Source organism: Talpa europaea (genome assembly GCF_964194135.1).
Source record: "Talpa europaea genome assembly, chromosome: 14".
Taxonomy (NCBI): domain Eukaryota; kingdom Metazoa; phylum Chordata; class Mammalia; order Eulipotyphla; family Talpidae; genus Talpa; species Talpa europaea.
Window position 1 is genome coordinate 30,951,891 of NC_140082.1, and position 23,861 is coordinate 30,975,751.

Here is a 23,861-nt window from a genome sequence, read left to right on the forward strand (position 1 = left end):
GAATGTACAAGAGTCTGCTTGCTCTCTGCCTAAGGGAGGTAGCAGGAAAGGTAGGTCTCCTGCACAGCAGGGGGATGGACAAATGAAACAGTGCTTTTTCACTAATTTTTCTTAACTCATGCAAATGTTTTGGTTCACATCCTTTTTGTAAACCTAAAAGCAAATTCATACACATAAACATAAGCCAAAAACAAACACTCAACTAAATAAACACCAAAGAACCTGACATGAAGGAGAAATCTTGGGATGTGAAAAATAAGAATTTTACGTCCTTTACTAGTTGCATTCACTATGTTAATTGCTAAGAAAACCTACTGAGAACTAGTATTGATTACAGTATGCTTCTCCTAAACAGGATATAAGTCCCATGTAGGGGATGCCTTAGTAATATGATGTTTTTTAGAGAGGGATGTTAATATCTATGAAAGTTGATGTTAAATGCTTATGTTTTTTTCAGAGTTGTGATTCTACTACTAATTATCTTGATGAGACTGAGTCCAAACTGAGCTGTCCTGTATAAGCTTCTGAAATGAACAGTGCTTCTGGGTTGGGCATAAGGATAGGTTAAGAGCTACTTCTGTGTGAAAATGAGCTTCTTTTGGACAGTCTCTAGGAAGCCTAAAGACTCCTGCCGTGGAAGTCAGTAAACTTCACTCCCCTCCTGGTCACAGAAAGCTGTTCTTTTGCCCATCAATCAACCATATGCAAAATTGAGCGCAGCTGGCAACAAAAGCTGTCTGTGTAGAAGTATGAAGGAATTGGGATGAAAGGTGAAAAACAACCCGAAAGTAACAACTTGTGGATTGGAGGTTAGTCTCAGTATCAACTTTGCACAAATCGTACAAAAAAAGGTCTGCTTGCCAAAGACAAAACCAAACCAAACCTGAAAGCCCTCCAACAGAAAGCTCAGTGCAATATTAAACAGTGCAACGTGCCAAGCAATGTGGCGTAAGGCCTATGATTGTTATAGAATGTCCATGGCAGTCTGGGCCAAGATAATCAGACATACAATTATTCTGAAAGAGTCTTGGGCCAGGGGACATCAGAATCAAGAATTCTGAGTATTACTCAGGTTTGGAATCCAGAGAAGGTTCTCTGTACCCCCTGATTCTGAGTTTTAAATATTTGCTTTGCCAACTTAAATACGCTGTCCCTAGAGAGCTCTGTTTTTTTATTGACTACTCCTCTCTGCCTTTTTCCTCCCCAAAAATGGGATATATGTATATATATATATATATATATATATATATATATATACACATATAAGCTAACACATGCCTACCTATCTACATACATATATACACATATATATGACACTGTACCAAACAGTGTCACCCTCGAAAGGGTAGCGAGGTGCTGGCCAGCACGTTGCCAATGTCTCAGCTATGCCAACAGGAGGGCAGCCAAGTGCATATTCTTAGATTTAATAGTGAACCATCAGAAAGTTACATTTAATAAAACTTTAGCCTCTTCTTGTCTTAAAAATCCTATACAGAGAAAGGAGAAGGAAAACCAAAAATGAAGAAAAAGAGGAAGAGGACATAACAGCAAGCTGACAAAACGTCATTCTCCTTCTATCACATGACTGCGGGTTCCTCTAACTCTTTCACTTCACCTTCATTTTACAAACAGCGCAGACTCTCTCTGCACACAGCTTCTTGAGCGTATTTGCCACACGAGAAGACACACACGCACACACAAAGTGTACGCTACTAAGCTGGGTCTACATTTTAAAAGGACTTGGGGCAACTCAGTCTTTCATACAATTCAATTTTCTGCTCCCTGTTGGTGCAAAGAACATGGTCATTCAACTTTATATTCTCAGTACTAAGTATAATATTTGGCACACAGTAGGTGCTAATACATATTTATACTACCATTTGACTGGCACTTTGGTAAATACTTTGAGTTTTCTGGGCCATGTCTTTCATCTTTTCTAACCTATATTAATTTCTATATAAAATTCAACATTAAATCGGGCCCAGGATCCTAAGCTCTGTTACAAAAGAGCTATGCATTAGATCTTGGGAGACCACTGGCAGAGGTCCCCCTTGGGCTGTGAGTTAGCTTCCCCAACTACCTCCTGAACTTTCATAATCTCTATAAGTTCACCACCTCTTCTGTATAAAAAGTTTTGCTCAAACTCTACACTTTCCCCTGCTGTTCCAACATTTTTAAGTATAAGCACCAGAAACCTGGGGTTTAGCATTAATTGAAAGAGCTTATCTATATATAGCCTCACTCTGCACTTTAGCATTCTTCAAAACTTCAATCATATTTTCTTCTAACTTTTTTTTGAGAGCACAATTCCTCTTTTTATGTTTGCTTCAGCTTTTCCCCTTTTTCATTCTTGTGACTCAATGCTCTCAGGCCTTTTAAGTTAACCTTCTAGACCTTTCCATATGGGCTCACCTTCCTAGACCTTTCTGATTCATGCTGCTCTCCTTTGGAACACCTCCATCTCCTTGATATATCTTCAATAACATTTCCTAATATTGGGCACAGTGGCCTACATAGGAGCAAAAAAAGTTCTTCGTGAAAAGCAGCAGACCACCTGTTCCTTAATATTTGGTGTCTGGCATCTTCATTGACAATGTTTAGCATTTTGGGGACTCTTTTGACCATTAACTTGTGGGAGGCCTTGTTTCTTTATGCTCCTGCTCCTTCCTAATGTTATCATATCTCTGTATATGTCTATGATGAAATTTCCATTAATGATATTAGTTTGGGAAGCATTTTTTTTTTCACCTACAACTAAAAAGAAAGCACCAAAAAAAACAGCAAAACTCATGGACCTGACTGGTTAAAAACTTTGAACACTACAGATGACACCGAAGATGACCATGAAGAGACAGGTCTTGACCCCCTTGTGGGTTAGGATGCAGAGCTTGTCCTACAGTGACTAAGTAGGTCTAAAAAAACCCCAAAATACTTCATAATGATCAGTCTCTGGATCAATGAAAGGGAGTGGTGAGTGGATACTCTCTTTCAACCATTTAATTCATTTCTCTAATTTCAATTTATGATCTTCTGATGGAAATACAGAAATTATAGTCCTTTATTCTTCAAACTGATCATTGTCTGAAATATTCTCTAATTGGATCTCTCCAATTTGAATTAATGCCAGAATGTGGATACTGGATTAGGGACATCTTTCTCAGTCATTTACATAGAGAGTGAAAAAATATTGATCCTAATACCAATTGCTGTGGTTTTTCAATTGCCATCTCCATTCTCCCCAACCCATTAGTTTTTACCATTATAATCCGTCCCTGTTAGCTAACCAGCTCCCTCTACTATTTAGAGCAAAACGTACTTTTTTGATTGCTACCTATGTTTGTCCATGTGACTCAGTGAAAAAGAGGTCATTTGAAATCCATGTCCATCTTAATTTGGTCATTCTACACAAGTTCCTTCACAACATGTATTCTTCAAACCAGATATGAAAATATTGAGAAAGATGAAGTCTCTGATTCCTTAATATATTTAACTGGTCGAGTTGCCATGTGCTTCTCTACTGTGAATCCCAAATGTACCTGATTTTCCATTAAATCTCACAATATGGGTTAAACATTTTCAATTCTCTTGACCAACTGTCCCGAAGGCCAAGGTATAGCATCAACTAGAACTCATCAACCCATATCAATCTGTTGCTAAATCATATTTTTTTTTTAGCTTTGTTTCTACTTTTTCCCATCTGGCGGATTATCTTTTCATTCCTTCTCAGTTTCCAATGGTTTTGAAGGTCATAATGCTTGTTTTGCATTATTCATGGTGGTACATCCTGGCATGCTTATTTTTAACAGGAGGGAGAACAATATTTTAGTAAGTGGTTCTGGTGTTAAAAAACAATGCATGAGAATGGATGGTCTCAGGATTAGTGAAATTTGGACAAGGAACAAAGAACCTGACACCTCATGCCTAAATCTTGTTAGCATCTGCAACCATATGTCCAACAATAAAAATTCTGTTTTTTTCCACAGTCTATAAACATAAGAAAACAACATTTTACATTTTACTACAGATAATAAACTACTTTGTGAGGTGTGTTATATTTTTAATTTTAGGATTCTGAACATTTCTAACCTATAACTTAACTATGATTAAATTTTAATTAGAGAAAAGAAAGAGGAAGAAAGTAAATCTTGCTGTTCCTGGGATCTTTGGTGTGAAAGTGAGTAAGGGAAGGTAGGCCTGGTTAAGCCAAGTCCCAGGTCATTGTGTTTCAGAGCAACTAACAGCATTGCCCTAGACAGCACTTACTTCTCCTTTGGGCTAAAAAACAGGATTTCTCATTTCTAAAGACTGGTTTCATAATGACCCACAGTATGGTAACTGATGGGACAATTGTATAACTGATGGAAGAGCACCTCTAATGTGGAGAAATCTCACTGGCTACAACTAATAATTTTAAAAAAGCAAATAAGACCTCTAGGCAGGAAACTATAATTGTACTGGGAAATTCAAATTGAAAGATCACCCATTCTTTTTTTCAATCAGCCTGGAACTTAGGGAGGGATTCAAACAGATAGAGGCCAAGAAGCCCTGGGTTTACTTTTCATGTCAAATTGCTACCAAAAAAAAAAAAATCTGTTCTTTTGATAAGAGCCTGCTTTCTACATCTTTTGCTATTCTCATTTTAGCAACACAAACCCACTGGGGACAACCGGGGACCAGTTCATCTCCCAGACAAAGGAGAAGAACACAAAATGGTTAGAAGGAGCCTAAAGTAATATCTTTTCTTCACTGGCACGGACTCTCTCTCACCTTCCCTTTCTTCCTCTTTTTCTCTCCAGAGATGTAAAAATCAAGTTGTACCCAGGTTAGATGTTATCTTCTGGGGTAGAAGTTGCTGTCTGACAGATGTACTGGGAATTCAGTGCTGTGTGGGACAGACATTAAAAACTCCAGTCCCTCAGCATCAAATACAGGGCATTGGAAGGGATTCCTTCTAACTATGACTTAAAGGAGGTTTATTGAACATTTCTCTCATTTATCTCAATCAGTCCCGTGGGCTCAGAGTGTCTAAGTCAAAATAATTTAGAACTGCATTTCAAAAAAATGAACTATGAAATCTTTTGCTATAACCCCATGATGTAATTAGTGACCGGCCTCTCGTGAGGATGTGCTAGACCCCTGCCTGCATGAATATAACAATTCTGATGGCTTTTTATTTTTATCCCGTAGGACTGTGGCTAGCCAAAAATGAAAGGATGTCACAATAAGTTACACTGCAATTTCTGTTAACATAACATTAATTCAGGATGAAAGCATCCTTCCTGTGGGCCATTGGGGCAGGGCTCATAAAAGTGGGCTGTTCCAGAAAATCTAGGGCAGCAACCCTGGTTTTCAAGAAATTTGGGGCAGAAGTCCTATCCCTTACCTGCATGTATTAAAATGTAAAATTGGTTCATCTTCCTGCATTCTGAATTCTTTCTCAATTACTGATTTTGAGGTGACATTGCTTAAATAAACTGGCTCCAAGTCCATTTCTATTACCTGAGGGAAGTTTCTGACAGTTTTTTTTTAAGGCAGAAAGGCAAGGCACGAAATATAAAAATGAACCTTTCTGCTCCCACCCCAGTCCTCCAATATAATTCCTTTAATTAAAAGGTTGAAGTTGTTCTTCACAAACCTTTCACATTTTAAAGAAGGCAAGATTCAAGTTTATAAGACTATCAACTCTTTAGACTATGCTGGCAGCATTCACATTTGTTTTCTCACTGAATATGCAAAACCACCCTGAGGTAGGTATTACTGCTATGTAAGGATAAGGAAATTGAGGCCCTTCTTTCACCTAGGAAAGACTGTTTACTGTAGCAATAAATAGCAGTTACAGGTCTCCTCACTGACTGGAGGGTCTGCTCTCATTCTGTCACCACCCAGAAGAACCTTCTGGACTCAGAGTTGTCCTACCAAATTCTGAAATGAGTATAATTTGACCTTGGCCCTTCTTGTCATTGCTCCCTGTTCATTCCCTGGCCATCTAATCTCACTCTCTAGGACCTTTTCATTGTGCTCAACTGGGAGGAGATTCAGACAAACTCATAATGGGCTCCTGAAGAATGAAGAAAAGGCTGTAACATGGAAACAAGGGACATCTATCATAGGCCGAGACGGTCTATTCTGTCATAGGCTACGATCAGCAGAGGAGGGAAGAAGGAGCCAATTACCCCAGGGGAGCTGCTGTCTAGACTAGTTCCCAGTATCACTCTAACTGCAGCTTGACCAGCAGGGAAGAGGAAATGGCCACAGCACCAGAACCACTCTACAAGCTGCTCTTCTGAAACCCAAAGGGAATGACCCTTCTCAGCGGAGGTCCGAGTTTCATTTCCCCACCCAGCACACACTGGGCTGGAAGCGCTGCAGCTGCAGCCAGTTACACCATGACCTCCCAACACATTTCAAGAAAAAAGGAAGTTTTGTTCTTCAGGCCTGTGGCACACACTGATAGTCAACACAAACCACTTCCTATTTCTAGTTCTCTTTTGCTGAGAAGTTAGCAAGAGAGAGGTAAAATATGATCACGGAGGCAATGGGTTTCTATGGACGGAAGGTCTGGTCCCACACCCCAGTCTCCAAAGCTAAATGATTTGATTCTAGTCACTTAGCACAGGCACCTCAGTGTTCCAGCTTGTTAGCTCAGAATAATAATACCTAATTATTTGGGCTTAGAAAGATGCACCTAGCATTCACTACACAGCATTCTTTCTCAGAGTGCTATAATTTTGATGACCAGGATTATCGTTCTGATAAAAACTGAAATATCCCCAAATTGATGATCCAAAACATACAATTCGCCCACTACTTGGAGGTTCCAAGTCCAGTTTCACAGAACCATTTCCATGCCTGCTGCCTCTTCCACGGTGATAACTCACACATGGTCTTCACCTTCAGTCCTTCCTTCTTCTCCCAGACCGAGAGACTCTTGTCCTTACCAGCTTCCCTACTTCAGACCTCAGAGAACATTCTTTCACTTCACTATCCTCCCTGACCTCCCACCATATCTGTCTCTGTCATCTCCAGCTCTGGTTCCCTCTGCTCACTCACTGCCACCAAGCCACAGCCATCATGACTCCTCTGTGGGGACATCTACGAGCAACCTGACGCTCGTCCCTGCTCCATGGTCCTGAGGGCCTCTCCCCTTCAGAGTTTCCACCACAATCATTTTATTTTATTTTTTTCTTTATTTATTTTTCAAAGATTTATTTATTGATGCATACAAGAGCTGGGGTACAGGCCAGAGATGAGAGGATTCACCAGAGACAGAGTAGGGAACAGAACAGGCAGACTGACTGAAATATACTGCTGAGGGGAGCAGTGGGCAAGACAGGAGAGGTCTGCTGCACCATGTGGGTTTCTCCCCGGCCTGTCAGGATTGAACCCGTGCTGCAGAGGCTGCGGAGAGCTTCACAGTGTGGCGCTCAACTGCCTGAGCCACCAGAGAGGCCCACACAGCAGTCATTTTAAACCGTTCCCTTAAGTCTTCAGTTCCACCCAACCTTCTCAGAAATGTACTATACGAGAAGACCCAGGGCCACAGTAATGAAGGTCTATTTCTCGCCATCAGACTAAAATGTCTGTGTTGTCCCTTCCTCCTAACTGCCCTGCTGTCTCAAATGAAGAACATGTGCTCCCACTGGCAGTCCTTCTGTCTCTTTCAGGACCTGAATCCTGTCTTCCATACATCTTCACTATCATTTATTTCAAACAACTATATCTAAGCTTTCTTTTCTTTCATGACCGGACCACAAGAAAGGGTAGTCTCCACATGTAAACCCATATAATCCCTCTCCCGACCCTAACCTCCTTCCTTCTGAAGCGCTTTCGAGTCCTTCCAACTACCAAGTCCAGAGGCTTTTCTTGGCCCAAAACCTCTTTGGCTCTTCTGAGAGCAGGTCAGAGTCAATGCAATCAAAACGAAACTTAATATTCTTCTCTTTCCCCATTCTCACCATGGCTGACTGCTTTCCTACTTCTCTTGGTTAAGCCAAAACCTCCGGGTCACCACTGCCCCAATTTAGTTAGCAAATCCCCTTCCTGCCATCACTGTCACGTCTGCAACACCCAACTCTTCCCTTTCTACTCCCCTGGCAGGCAGTGCAGGCGCCACGAACTTCAGTTAATACATTGTACCAGCCTGCAAACCATATTTTCCCTGTCTAAATATCCTTTACACACCCTGGACTGTCTAACAAATCAAAGTCAACTATTTTTGTCAGAGAATTAAGAAACTCTTAGGACTGACTGCCACCTACATTTCTAGGCATCGTGACCTTCCTCTCTTACATTTTCATTTCATATATTTCACAATTCCTCTGAACTCTGGGAAAGTTCATAGTTCCCAGAAGCCACCCCACATTTTCTCCCCCCTACGCCTGAATCAGGTCGGCCTACTTACCGGTAGTGTTCACACCGTCTTCACTTACTGAAAGTTTATTACTATTATTTTTTTTAAAGATTTATTTATTTATTTATACAAGCACTGGGTACTGTCAGAAGCTCAGGAGGGTAAGAAGATTCACCAGAGCCAGAGCGGGGAACAGAACAGGCAGACCAACAAAATACACTGCTGAGGGGAGCAGCAGGCGTGGCAGGAGAGGTCTGAGCACCATGTGGGACCCTTGCCGGCAGCTGGGGATGGAACCAGTGCTGCAGAGGCCGCGGGCAGCTACTCAGCACAGCGCTCAACCGCTCAGCCACCAGGGGCGGCCCTGAAAAGTTATTTTAATTTTGGCAAGGGTATCATCGTTCCCTATCTCCATAGCTGCAAGTTCTTCATTCTTTCTCTCATCTTCCAGAGTTCAGATATGCCCATCTTTTATTCTGATGTACATTTATATTATGTTACCTATGTACTTGCCTCATTGTCCCAAGTAGATGTCAAGTTCGTAAGAACAGTGACGTTAATAGCTACTATAATAACGACCACCACCATAAACAGCTCCTACCATATTTTAGGTCTGTTCAAAGCACACAACATCATCATCTCAGCAGTCCTGTGGGGGCTGTTTCTACTTTCAGATGTAATTAGGTAACATGCCTATGGCCAACAGCTAGATTGCGGTAGAACTTGAATTTACACTTGTTTGACTTCGAAAGCCATGCTCTTTTAACGACTGTGTGGTATTTCTCACCATCCACGGACTCTATCAACACTGCTGCATAAAACATCCTCTCCTTATGTCCTAGTAGGTGGGATAATTTATTCAGGTTCCCTAGGGTTGCTGAGTCTGCATGATCAATACACACATTTATAGGGAGAGGAAATGGATTGCTTAGATTAATTCCTAAAGGATGATTTCAAAAATACAAAAAAGTTTTCATAACTCAAGAGGAAACAGAATAGCAAATGCAAAGTGAGGGAAATACTGAATTCACCGGGATTAGGTAATACCCTGATTTTGTCTCTTTCTTTGGAACCATTAATGTCAACGCCAATAAATCAGGGCCACTCCAAAGTCTTACTTAGATCATTTAAACCATGTTTAGAGACAACCTCCCAAATTCTCATTTCCGAGGCTCTGCCATCAGCCTGGGAAAACAGAATATTGTGCTTTGGTGACAGCCAGCACCAAAGTAAATGTGTGGGCCTCCTTTCTATATGAACAGCCTAACAACATATGGCACATACAGGTATCCATGTAAAGAAGGGCGGTGCTTGTTGCTCACTGTAAGTAAGCAGCTGAGGGCTGTAATCCTTTGAGAAAAATGTCATCATACAGCTCAAATCCCATCACAACAAACACCGTTACAGCAGAGATGTCTGTATAACAAAAACCCTTTCAAGCTTTGGCTGACAGCCCATGTACTTTGAGCAATATTTGATGTGAGACTTGGAGTTCACAGTAATGGGAATTGACCTATATCTCCAAAGGTAAGATTTGAATGATTTCATCTGTAACTTCCATCCCATGATACCATGAGTTGGAGTGATGTACAATCTAAACCCAGGAGTAAAAAACTAAGCACAAAGACAGAAACAAAATCAGCCTGGCTCTTCAAGGACATATTGCTTCTTTTCACTTGGGGTGCACTCAGGTAATGGGGGCCTCTGACCAAGGCCTGAAAAAGAGCAGACCAAGGCTGTGGCCCGTCTCACTAAGAAGTGGTGTGTTCAAATCTGTGCTGCTTATTAGCTGGGTAGACTGGGCTACATGTCTTAGCTTTTTCTGTGCCTCAATTTCCTCATCTGTCAAATGTGACTAATACTCCTACCATCAGGATTTCAGTAAGAATTAAATGAGATAACATGTAAAGCACCTAACATGGGACTTGGTATACAGGCTGTGCTCAAAAATGTTAGCTCCCTTGGGGGGCCTTCCTTCTCCCTCCACAACTCCAGGCTAACATACTATTTTAATGAAGTCACACATGAGACCTAGTACAAGAAGTTAGCATAGACGTGTAGTCTCAAAGATAGCCTAGTAAAGACATTGCTCATAAGAACACCAGGGAAAAGAGAGAAAATGGAAGAAGAACTAGGCCATGCACAAGTACTTACTTGCCTGAGAGGAAGGGCTTGTGGCTAAGGCAAGACACATGTCATCAAAAGTTAAAATGTAAGTAACCAAGCCTCATATTAACAAGGAGCTCTGATCATTACATCAGGAATCATTTTGCAGATGCTGAGCAAACTGAAATTTGGAGGCATGTTTTCTTAGTTAAGAATGTACTGTAGTCACTATTCTAAAGCACGAGCTAGCACCTCTGACCAAGTTTTCTGTGGATGTCACCCTATATGGTGGCAGAGCCAGGTCCAGTCCAAAGTATTGTGCTGTCTTTCTTTAGTACAACATTGTGAAATTTAAGTAGTAAAGCAAATTCTAGTCTTCTCCATTTGGGAAATCTGTAGGTAAATTGTTTAGCAATGGGATCAATGAGGGTTCTCTAATTGTTCTAACTCATGATGTTTCCTACTGATTTTCAGGTATCTTATTTTGTATTTGTCAAATTAGAAGACAATCAAGTTTGTGGTATCAAATTCTATATATGTTCCTTTGAAAATTCTCCTGGTGTTTTACATAGATAGATAGATAGATAGATAGATAGACAGATCGATCGATAGACAGACAGAGAGACAAGAGATATGATACAAGTATTATGAACATAATCTGAAAGCATGCCTGTTCCCTTTATAAAGTAATTATTGGTGGGGTCTTTTAAAATCCTTAAAAGGTTCCAAAAAGTCCTATCAGACCTCAGCAACTATGGGGGACAAAAGATGGCTCAACATATCCCAGAGTCTCAGAACATCAGTGTCCTATATTATTATCAATTATTTAGTCCTATCCCTTCACCTTGAAGGTAAGGAAATGTCTCAGAGACAAGGATGTGTTGATGTTCACATGCTAACTAAAGCGTAGGTACATGCCAGACAATGAGCTTTTAGGCACTCTTCTGAGAAGCCGGAGCAAAATAAAAACCACAGGCTGGACAAAAATATCAAGGTCCGGAGAAAAAGAAGCCGAGAGAGAGCAACAGAAAGACAGAGGCGCCCTGGGTAGAAAGACTAAGAGATCAAGAACAGAGAAAGAACAAAAGTACTAAATAAAGATGCCCTGATCACGTCTGACGAAGGTTAACTCATCGACAGAGACCAGGTAGCAGCAGAGGAGATATTTTAACTTCAGACTGTACAGGCTCACAAAGGATGATTCTCATACACAGAAGCTGTCACATGGCACAGAGGTTTCTGGTCTCTATTTTAATAACTGCAACCTCCCTCCCCCCAACCCCCCACCCCTCTCATCTGAAAATGGAAGCAGTAAATAGCACTGGATTGCACACTTGAAGCACAAGCATTTCTGAAGGTGTGCTAACTATTTCAGGCCACTAGGGTGACACTCCCACCACCCCCCAAGGCACACTTCACTTAATGATCCCCATCTAGACCCCAAGAATGAATGTCCCTCCTAAAAGTGTCCCCTTATTCCCATCTCAGTGGTATCACACAAACTGTTTATAACAGCCTTTCAGTGTCCCCACAGGCTACAGAAAAGTGAAATGCAATTCTAATTACATGGGCAAAAAATGTAAAGGCAGGCGTAGAGTTAGCTCCTGAAATGCAAGGCTGAGAAACACTATTCCACAGAGAGGCAGGCATTCCACCTAGAAAATCCTGCGCTGCTCAGAAAGTGACCTCAGGAGAACAATCACGCGCCTGGACAGAGGCGCGGCTGGCTCCCCCTCCGCGGCTCCTCCCTCCCGCGCGTCCCAGGCCTGCTGGTCCACCTGTCTGGGAAGCTGCTGGGGGCACGGGGAGGAGCCGGGCTTCCGGCTGGGGTGCAGGGCCAGCGGGCAGGCTCCCTCTCCAAGTCCTAGCTCCCCGCGGGCGGGCGCCAGGCAGCGCGCAATGCTCGGATGCCCACCACCCCGCGCCATCCCCGCGGTGCGCACCTTTACTCTGGGGAGGGTTCTGACTCCGGTCCCGGAGGACATTGATCTGGTAGACGGCTCCGTAAGGCTCAAAAAGTTCTTTCAGCTCCTTTTCCGACCAGGACCGGGGGATCTGTCCGACAAACATCTTAATGGCATCTGGGTCTGGTTGGTCTGAGTGATCCAAAGCGCCGTTCATCTTGTTGGCTGTGCCGTTACTGTCAAAAAAGGAACCGGGAGCCAGAGTTAGGGCTGCACGAGAGGGACAGGAAGAAAAAAAATAGGAGGGGTGGGGGGTGGGGAGGCGGAAGGAGGAGGAATCGGGGCACGGGGCAAAGTGCCTAATGAGTCGTGGAAATTTGATGAACTAAAACAAAGCACAGGCACCATTAGGTTGCTTCTCCGAGGCAGCGGCGGCTCTCACTGCAGGCTGCGGTTCAGCACCGCCGCCCGAGCACAGGGCAGCGCCCCGCCGGCTGTCACCCGGGGCGTGGACATCTTGAAACCCCGGCTCTGGAGGCAGCTGCAAGTTAAGTGCAGGTCTTGCTCTGCAAGGCTGCCATCAACACATCCGCAGCGTTATCAGCCCCACACTGGCTTTCGTGTGCAAAGAAAGGCAGGGCTGGATTTCTGCTGGATTTCCCCCCTCCCACCCCTACCCCTCTTGGAGGTTTTTGGAAGCGAGGAGAGAGGTGGTAATAATAAAGTCACATGAAAAGAAAATGAAACACTTGGCAGTTCGTCAGATGACTAATGCAAGATGCTGGTGATGAATTTGCAGAGTGCGCGAGGCATCCATGTGTGCATCAAATTAGTACGTTGTTGCTGCTCAGAATGGAAAGTGCTCCGGCAATGCGGATCGTGCAGCCCGATTGGCTGCCCACGACAGAGAAAAGGGCCAGGGCCGGGAGGGGGCTCCCGCTTAAAAAGCACATTGTTTATGGGACCCAGGCACAAAGGGTTTAATTCAGAGAGGCAAAGGCGATCTCAGAATTGCCTGCTTTGTGCTGGGGGGAAAAAAAAATGCAGCCCTAGAAAGTTGAGTTCCCACTAAAGGACACTGAATATTTCAAATCTTTCACACTCCATAAATTGCTCTCTGTATATCTGACTTCCAGATGTTGCACTTGAGTTCTAAACAATCACACGTTTGGGAGAGAAAAGAGGCAAGTCTGCCTTCTCCTAGCTTCAGTAAATATTTGGAGCTGATACAAAGAGCAAGAACATAAGCTTTTGCATATCACCCTCCCTTAATGTTGTTTTCCAAAAGCCTGGTTTGGAGGGGCGAATGCTTGCTGAGAGCATGCCTTCCTTTCTAGTCACTAGCATGTAATGTGATGATGAAGGTGTTCACTTTTAACTTGTAGACCATCTATTTGAGCTGTGGTAAATAGGAAAGCAAAATCACATAAGTTCTTCATTTATCCCCCCCACCCCCCACTCCCAGGCACCCTGAATCCACCTATTTTGCCAAGTGACAAGGCTGAATGGCCCGAGAAACATTCATTTGCAGTATTGTGCTCTTAGCCTTAGCATCTCAGCCTGTGAAAATAAAATGCACCTAAATAAATGCAAACCTGGCTGTCATCATCTACAAGGCCATGTCTGCTACCACCCCTCGGCACCCAGTCATCAGTCCAGAAGCAGAAACATCAGAAAGGGACACATGGATTAAATCTTTGCTATAAATGGCAGGTGTGTGATTTCACTGTAGACTTGGAGTTATAGTAAGGAGGTATTCAAAGACCAAAGACCTTATGCAGGTTTCCTTATTTGGTTAAACAATCAATCAAAAAAACCCCAGAGTACATTAAACCTGCCGTGGACCTACCTAGGCTAGTCCTGAGCCCTTGAAAGGAAAGACTAGACAGGGATGGCTAGAAAACAAAGAAACTTAAGGAAAGGAGAAATTTTGAATTCAATTAAATCCAAAGAGGAAAATGATGGTAAATACTCTCCACTGGGTCCTGGCTTCAATTTCTGCTGCTTCTTATTCCCTATTTTACCACTTTATTTTTTTTATCCTTGAGATAAACAATCAGATGATCTACCTTGAAGCACTTTCAAAGCTTTCTCTAATCAACCTTATTGTTATAAAAATGTTCTGCTGAATAAAATATTGAGCACAAATTCTGCTTTCAACAATTTAGGTGTAATGTAATGCTTGTTTGTATTAGTGCTCCTTCGCGTGTCTGGTTCTTATGCACCTATACTCCCTTTCAAATCGTCCTTTGAGATTTAATAAACACTTTAACCCTCTGGAGCTGACTTAGCGGGTGGAGGTGGCAGAGCCCCACACAGAACAGAATGTGGTGTTCACAGCATGTTGATAGCTAAGAGTGTGGCAAGACTCATTTCTGGGACAGGAAAGACTTGTGGTTACTGCTGTTGACAATCAGCTAGAACGAAAAGAGGAAGGCATTGCACCAGTCTCAGAGGCTCACAGAGAACGGAAGTTCAAAAAAATGGGGCTACTGCATCTTGTCTGAACAGAGCACAATTAACACAGTGGAGGAGTTACATGACAATCTATTAGTCCTAACATCTACACTTAGACTTCTAGAGCAAATGTCCCTGAATGTCCCTGCATTATCTGGGGCCATTTTTTACTCCCCCCCCCTCCAAAAAAAAATATTCACTGAGGGTACCAAAAGGAGAAACTGACAAGAGGACCTCAATCTTATACCTCTGGTCTTCACGTTGGTGAGTGCATATTTATAATCCCTCTCCCATCAATCATCTTTTATTTATGTTTGGAGACTTCATTCATCTCATTCTGAGGTGGTGGGATGTTTCGGGGCTAAGGGTTCTGAACCTGCCATCACCTCACTGCATCTTAGAGCCACATGTTTAGTACAGGACATGGCAGAGTGTCTACAAGTCTTACATGTCTACTGTTAATCCCTTCTACGCATTTGTGATGCAATCGAACTGAGTGACTGTCATGAGTCTACTTTTCAATCAAAATTTTTTTCACAGTGTAGACTTCAACACAATTCATATCCTAAAATAAAAATAATGTTTATTTTAGTGAGCACTGTGGTAGGTACTTCACATACATTATTTTTCATTTGTAATACCACCCAATGAGAAAGTACTATTTCTAGATGCACATATCTGGTAAATAAACTCCTCTCCTGAGATTACCAACTTATAAAATGATAGGAGCAGAATTCAAACCCAGGCCCAGTGGGCTCCAAGATAGAAAATGCTTACAATCTATCTTGTGGCTATATATTGTATCTGATTTGCCTTGGGCTGAGAGAACAGTTCTTTATGCACCAATCTATAAACAGACAAGGGTAAGAGCAAGACCTACTGTGTCCCCAGAATCCTACTGTCAAATCAAAGGCAGCACTAAAAGAAATATACACCTTTTCTCTTTCTATCTGGTGGAAGGAAAAGGCAAATTGTTCAATTTAATAACCTGTTAAGACTACTCTAAACCCCACATTTTCTCAATAGTCATATAAAGGTGTCTCCAACTCCACAGCTTTCCTTCCTTTCCAGTCCACATGGCCACATCCATGAGTGCCTCTCCTTCAGTATAACCTTTCTCGAGCACTTGTTACTAGAGAAATGACTGTTCCAAACTTTGCATCAAATGCTATGGACATGAAAATCCTTTAAGTGCATCCAACAATGTATAGTTGTGATACAAATCATCAACACAAAAGCACAGCTTCCCCATAAAGCTTCTGTGCAGGGCAGGTGGTCCCACCCCATTGACAGCCCTATGTCGTGGTATGGCCACAGTCCGTTTAACCCCAAACTAATGTGTAAAAGTTCCTCTTCCTCTGGACTCTCAACTTTATTCCTGGCTGATGCTCTTTTTTGAGTCGAGAATGGGACTGAGGTGCTGACACTTTTAAGGAAATCAGAAATATGTACCTATCAGTTAAACCTTTCGAAGTACTTGCCAGAAGCCAGAGAGCGAGCCAATGTGCTCTTCTCAGAGGAGTATTTATGGGGTATTACCCCAAATTTCAGAAAGACCGTCTATTTACTAGAATCTGATTGTGGGCTGAGAAAATGAGACAAGGTCACTTGTCTCCAGGGCACCTGCACTCTCCAGTCATTCTCAGCACCCACAGTGCAGGAATTAGATTCAAATGCTAATATTTATTGAGGCCCTACTCTTTGCCAGAAAACTTTGTCAGGAACTTGACGTACATAATCACAACAGCTCCAAAACAGTCCTGGGGACTCATGGCCTTTTGAGGCCTTAGGCACAAGCACATACATCTCTGCTGGAACCTCACCTACAAATGGCAACAAGATCCTGAGCGCCAATTGTGCTTTGACTCTTGACAAGACGCCAACTATAAGACTCCTCCAGGACAGATGCCACGTGGAATTGAACCACAAGTTAGAGAGCACCAAGCCAGCAGACGTTGGTGGCATCAATCTCTGAGCCAGATGAAAATATAATGACATTTGGGGGGGAAAAAAAAGAGTACTGACCTACTTCCCTACTCTATTTTCTAGTACAGAGAACTAGATCAAGAGAGGATATGCAAAATCTTCTGAGGCTCCTGTGAGCAGTACCGTATTATGAAAATTAAGAACTGATTTGATGCATTTGTATTATCATTATTAATTCTAGGGCAACAGCTTTTATAAAGCCCAATGAATTGCAGCTTTCTTTTGGAGAATGGAAACAAGAATTGATGTTTTTATTCTTTCATTTTCTTCCTTGGATATCAACTTCTTGCACTATATTTCCTTTATATGAAAAGAATAATAAACTTATAAAATGGGTATGAGGAATGCCGAGTGGCTGTGAAACTTATATTAATGCTTAGAAAAAAAGACATAAAATGCCACCTCTTCAGCAGATATACCAATCAATGGCAGAATTACATAAAAAGATGCCTTGGCTTGGAAAAATTTTGTGTAAAGATAGGTAATCTCCCTGATAATTATCAATAATTTTATTATTCTCACTTCTTTTCCATCTTACTTTTTTGGGTTCCTTTGAATATCCCAGGTGAGTGCTAACAAACTTTGTTCAATGAGTGCAAATCTCTGTATAATCTGCCCCGTCCATTATGGTAGCCAACATCTGGCCACTGAACTCTTGAAATGTGGCTTGTACAACTGAGAACTGAATTTTTTAACAATTTAAATAGCCCTAAATAAAACTCTCCTTGTCCTTTTCTTCTTTTTTTTATTAGAGTTGAGATTCATCAAAACAGATGATTTCATCAAGACTCTGTTTTGGAAAAATAGGAATGAGTGACCAGAAACTCAACAGCAAGTCAGTAGGACAGTGGGGCCACTGAGTCCTTACCTTGGGTAGACATAAACTTACTGGGATCCCAGGTCAATCAGGTACCCCTCTGTACCTCAGTTTCTGTACTCATAAAACAAAGAGAAGAGTTTCCATCTGGCTCTTAATTTCTATAATTCTGCAGTTCTGGTTTGGATGAGGATGATGTATGGGGGAGGTGATTTAAACAATATAACCAGCTGCCTGAAGCCTTGGGGTGATTCCTGTCTATGTCCAGTGCCATCCCCTGGGGCTCCCCAGTGATTAAGGCACGGGGCCTGAGAAGGTGTCACCTAGGCTCTGGAGAGCAGCCTGCAGACTCAGATGAAAACAGCTGAGTGGCTGGTGGCTTGTTGCTGCCAGAGCATCATCTCTCTCAATTTGTGCCAATGCTCTTCCTAATGTCCTAAATGCAGTCCCATCATTTCAGTCAGCTGACAGGCCACTCTTTCAAAGGGCCCCAGAATCGTTTTTTAATATCACTTGTACTTAAGTAATAGCACATGAAGAAACAGGCTTTGTTGGTTATCACAGGAAACGGGCCAAGACTGAGCTGTGCGAGGCAAAGGCAGAAAGAACCTGGCTATGGGCCTGGTCCCTTCTGGCGGGCAACGGGATGGGCATGAAATTCATTAATATTAACAATCTTCTGCATTGTTCGTGTTGTTGTTGCTCATTATTTAAGAACATAATTCTCTCCTCGATGGACTGGCAGTGTGGCACCTGGAGCATGGCACCCGCTCCTTCCCACACGTCAGCGGACTAGCCCCGCTCGGGAGGTGCGCCCTTCCTCCCCACCCCATCCTCCCAACTCACCAGTCATCAGCTTAGGAAGGGGCATCAGTTATCACCTGACCTCAAGCTCCCTGGGAACTGCATCTCCTTTTGAAAATATGCCCCTTCATGCTCAGTGAAATAAGCCAGAAAGAAAAAGAAAAATAGCGGATGGTCTCACTCATAGCAGGAATTTAGAAAACTTAAATAAGGGACCAGGAAAAGACTAATTAATACAAAGTAAAAATCAAAATCAACAAGCAACTATAAACCAGAGACACACTACGGGGGGGGGGCGAGGGGGTGGAAGAGGAAGGATTAGGGTCAAAATAAGGGGGGGGTGCAATTGTATGGGGAATATAACCAAAATGAAAATGCATACATTGTGCAAAAATGAAAAATGATGTAAGAATTATATAAAATAAAATATTAAAAAAAAACCCTGCATTTCAGGGTTTCCACGCAGAAAACCTCCACTTACTGTGACTGCCTTTACAGGGAACTGAACTAACACAGCTATGTCTTACTATTGCTGAATGATTTTGGTAAACTTAGGAACTCTCTACATGTCATTTTCCTCACCCAGAAGATGGTGATGCTAATGGCCTTCTTGTGTTTCCCTGGAAGCTCTTGTTACTGTAAATCATGTGTAGCCAGAGCTTTGTGAGTCATGGCCACACCAATTATGGAACAGGACCCCAAACCTGAGGTGAGATGTCTGGAGGTCAGCTGGTGAATCCTCACTGAAGATTAACTGGAGCAAAAAATACCCTTAGCAGCTAGAGGAGGCAAAGCCTTTCTCCCTACAGTTAAATTGAATATATATCAGCTTCCTCTCCTCTGAAGAAAAGATTCAAGTTTCCTGTAAATGCCATATTTGTTGTATGTTCATTCTGTTGAGTTTGAAAAAGTCTGATTTATTTTTTTTTAAGATTTATTTATTTTTATTTTATACAAGAACCGGGGTACAGGCCAGATGCACGGGAGAGTGAGAGGATTCACCAGAGACAGAGCAGGGAACAGAACAGGCAGACTGACTGAAATACACTGCTGAGGGGAGCAGCGGGCGCGACAGGAGAGGTCTGCCGCAGCATGTGGGACCCTCGCCGGCCAGCCAGGATCGAACTGGCACTGCAGAGGCCGCAGACAGCTTCACAGCGCTGTGCTTAACTGCCTGCGCCACCAGGGGAGGCCCAAGTCTATGATTTATTAAGGATGTACAGGACATGGATTCAGTCATGGATGGCTAGGGAAGAACACATTTGGAATGGGTGTTCTGCTGGGTTGCTGGAATTAACGATGGATTATGTTTGTTACAGGTCCAGAAATTACACATTTGCTTACCAGGGATGAGTTGGAAACTGTCCCTCCAAAAGAGGCCGCACAAACACAGATGTTTGGACTCTCCCAGTAAATGGAAAACCTTATTACCTTATCTCAACTTGACTGCTAGTAAAAAGCAGAAAGCTGGAAAACCCCTACAAAGAAGTCAATTTGGAGGCATCCAGGGGTACCTGGAGACTGAACATACAACAACCCTCGCTGGGCAGGCACTGAGGCATCTGTGCAGGATAGCCCTGCCCAGGGAACTCATTTCATTCAGTGATTTATCAGAAATAGTCCAGTGGACTTCAGAGCAGAGAGGAGGCATTTTCACAGGGAGAGGGATTTTAGATGAACTTTTAGAAATGGCAACAGGGAAATAATCATCACACAGAAAATTTATACTGGGCTTCACATTTTCAAAGTGCTCCAGGAGCTCACAGTGATTAATCTAGCACCCCCACCCCCTGCAAGGAGGAGTCGGTAGTACCCCACCTTCACCTTACAGTGGGAGGGGGCAGCCTGGCTCTGCAGGGACACCCTCCCCACCCCTGGTCTGATTTAACTGCCCATGGCTACAGGCTGCAGAATTCACCTGTTTGGCATGAATTTCCCCAACTGAACACTGACTTTTAACCAAAATTGTCTTCTGTATTCATGTGCTAGCAATGGATGATGAAAATTAGGGTCATAATTTAGAGAAGCAGACAACATGGACAGTGTCTGCTCTGCTGTGTCCTGGGTTTAGCAGCTGTGCTTCTCAAGGCAAATAACCCCTTTTTTCATGGCCGGTTAAAAAAATTTTGCAGGACCTGTTTATGGAAAACAAGCAGGCTGGATTCACAGCAGTCTCCACTCACTGAAGAAATATTGGTGGTGAAAGCAGATGGTCCATCATTGTGGAAATTCAAACCCACCTAAGGTTTATTCTTACACAAAGTCCTTTTCTTTCCTTTGTATTACAAAAGGTATTATAGAGGTGCTGTATGTCAGGCACAGAACTAGATTTGAAGGGCAGATAGTTGAAATATATGTAATTTATATATACGCTTAAGCCTCTCAGAGTCAATTAGAAAAGATGTACAGACACAACACAGAACCCAAGTACAAGGTGATAAACAAAATAAAACAGCCTAAGGACCCACAATAAACCAGCAGTGAATGACTAATTTGGTCACTGGGATTAGGGATCCAGACTCCTAAGCCACGCCACAGAGACACGGTCAATTTTTTAAATAGAATCTGAAAAAAATTAGAGGCAAAGGAGGATAAGCAGTGCTATTTCATGGAGCTGTAATGAGACAGGAAAAAGTGGCTCTAATGAGGGCACAGGGGCTTGAGGGGCAGCATTCTGAGGTGCCCTGTGCCCACGAATGAGCATCTGAGGCTGCACTGAAGTGGAGAGGTGTCGAGCACAGGCCCATGCACTGTGTGCGTGCCTCAGTCCCCACCGATGCTCATGATGTCACCTTCTAGGAGCTTCCTGCAGGCGTGCAGTCCCTGCCAACCCCACTCTTCCTGCTGGCATCTGGTACCCTGGACTAATTCTCAAGGAGGTCACACACTCCTTAATGTCCCTGTCACATTATTTGTGTGAAAATAGATTCTGGTCTTGACTGTTCGACCCTCCAGTCTGATCTATGGTTACAGCTGAAAGGATGCTCTAGCACCACTAAAACTTAGCATGTTTAAAAATAATCTTTCCCTGTCTTCTTTTCCTCTAGTTAGGTTTCATGTTCAATTTCTCTGTTATTCTTACTGGCTCCAATTGTAACGCGACTCCAAATCCGAGAACAGGATGTATTGCACAGAAAACACACCTCTCTCTCTCTAACTCTCTCTCTCTCCAGATTTACTGCTAGTTTGGAACACTCCTTCCTCTGATATCTGAACCTACAGAAACAATGAACTGACCCCCCCCCCCAATCAGGTACAGAAACAATAATTCATGGAATTCCCCCACTCCCAATCACATATGTGGCAAGAATGCGAAATTCTGTATGCTAGGGATGTCTTTCTCAATCATTAATTCAGTAAATATTTATATGAAGTGACCTCTCAATGCAGGCATTGGTCAAGGTACAGCAGATATAGCAATGAATAAAATGGGTAAAAACTGCCTATATGTTCTAGAGGAGGGCATAAAATAAGTAAAATGAGTAAATCTTCTGGCACATTAGGGGGAGATCATTTCAATGGAAGAAAACTAAACAGGCAGGGGATCTAGGGAGCGTGGGATGCAGGGTTGCAATCTAAATAAGGTGCTTAGGGCAGGCTTCATCAGGATGGTGAGCTTGCACCTTCAGTTCAGTCTCAGCATATTTGTATTTTCTGAATGAATGGATTTAATATACTGAGAAGTCTTAAAAGTTGTAGTCATAAAATCTCACGTTATGCAATTTGTCACCATGATTATAAGGAACCATGTTACTCCATCTGGAACTCTTCTACTGAATCTGAGGGTCAGTGCATCTATTACAAATGAGTTACTGAGTCATGTCTATTTTTCTGTAAATGCCTGCTGGGCACACTCATCCCGGCACAGCCACTGTCCTAATTCTGGCGATCATCTTGTGCTGGAATCATTGCAAAACCATTCAGTGGGCAATCCTGCTTTGGACTAAAGGACAAAGACTTCACTGACCTTTGTGCTCGCCTGGCATTCAGAACTCTATCTACCCTTCTGTTAAATATTGATTATCTGTCCATTCATTATTTATTTTATCATTTATCAATGGGAAAATTTAATATCAGGCTGGTCATTCCTCAACCTGATTTTGGCCTACCTTTCTCAGCCATAAATGACATGTCATCAAGGAATACAACTTAAATTGAATGCCAGTCTGAGGGAGGCAGCCACCAGTATAAGGCTTGGCATAAAAGCATCTGAGATTAGGAATGCCACTGTTTCCTTCCACTGATCTGGAAAGTAAAAGGGAACTAATGACATCATATTAACAATAGTTGTTTAGCTCAGAAATAGAATTTGTATGCAAGGAAGATATTCTTCTGTAGACTAACAAATGACTTTTTAGGTTTAGGTGTATTTCTTTTTTTTCTGGTAATGCTATTAACGCATACATTTGGGAAATGCCAGCAACAGAATTAAATTAAAAAGGACCCTGGAATAGTCAAAATGCAGGTCACAAGGTTCCTGCCCTGAAGTCCCTGGCTTTCAAACCCTTTGGTGACTCCCTCAGAATCTATTCCTCAAAGATTTCTTATTTTATGTTGCTTTATGATGGCCCTAATGAACTGCATTTCAAATCCACACAATATGAAAAATAGCAAATAGGAGAACGGGGTTGGGATAGTTGAGCCCATGGAGAGATGGCCGGCAGATATGAACACACACAAGGGTCCAGCAGTAGAAAGCCCACGTGTGATGGGGAGCTGACTTATATTTGCCAGGAGTTCCAAGGACAGCCATGCAATAGAGTAATTATTCTGCATAGACAATCTTGTCTCATCTAAAGGTTCACATTATGTTCAATAAATTTTAAGAAGGCAGGGAAATATATAATTTATTGTTCGAATTCCTTCGAAATGAGACAATTAAGGGAACTGGTGCCTTAAAGGATAAGCTTCCAGTTCTCTTGCAAACTTAGCCAATTAGACTGACTCAGTCCCCAGGGGCTCCAGGTATTTGAGATTTGACTTTCTCATTCTAACACTACAGGGAGCATCACAATTCAAGATTTGTGTACTAGCTACTGTGTTTTGCCAAGATGTTTCAGCTTTGGGGGTTAATTTCTACTAAATATGCTACTCCATTTTTGCTTGCCTGCTATTATTTTTGTTATGTGGTTTGGCTTGAAGAAGCGAAGGAGGTACATGGGTACCTGGGGAGGAATGAATTGTTCCCACTGGGAAATTGTTTTCCTAAAGCAAATAATTTAACATTGATCAAGAAGTAAACTTTATTCTTTCCTTTCAAGATATCATAAAAGATGACATTTGAGGTATGAAAAATGGAAATAAAAGGTCCATAATAGATGACAGTGATACCATTCAAGGAACTAATCATGAATTTTCTAGATTCTTTCTGTCCCAACATAAGAAAAGGCAATAGATATTTTACAGTGATTGCACTAAATTCCTAGACAGCAATCTA

General features: G+C 42.3%; 1 protein-coding gene across 22 annotated transcripts in view; it reads right to left on the bottom strand.

The window, feature by feature from the left end:
- The window catches only part of CELF2 (CUGBP Elav-like family member 2), a gene marked incomplete at both ends in the record, with an annotated part of 490,184 nt that overhangs the window by 139,227 nt on the left and 327,096 nt on the right, over window positions 1-23,861 (bottom strand). For 21 of the 22 annotated variants that reach the window (XM_084253950.1, XM_084253942.1, XM_084253959.1 and 18 more), the window contains one exon: window positions 12,400-12,596. In XM_084253950.1, coding sequence (XP_084110076.1) covers window positions 12,400-12,596 — 197 coding nt within the window. The remainder of the gene's footprint in view (window positions 1-12,399; window positions 12,597-23,861) is intronic. The other variant, XM_084253948.1, reaches the window with a different exon arrangement.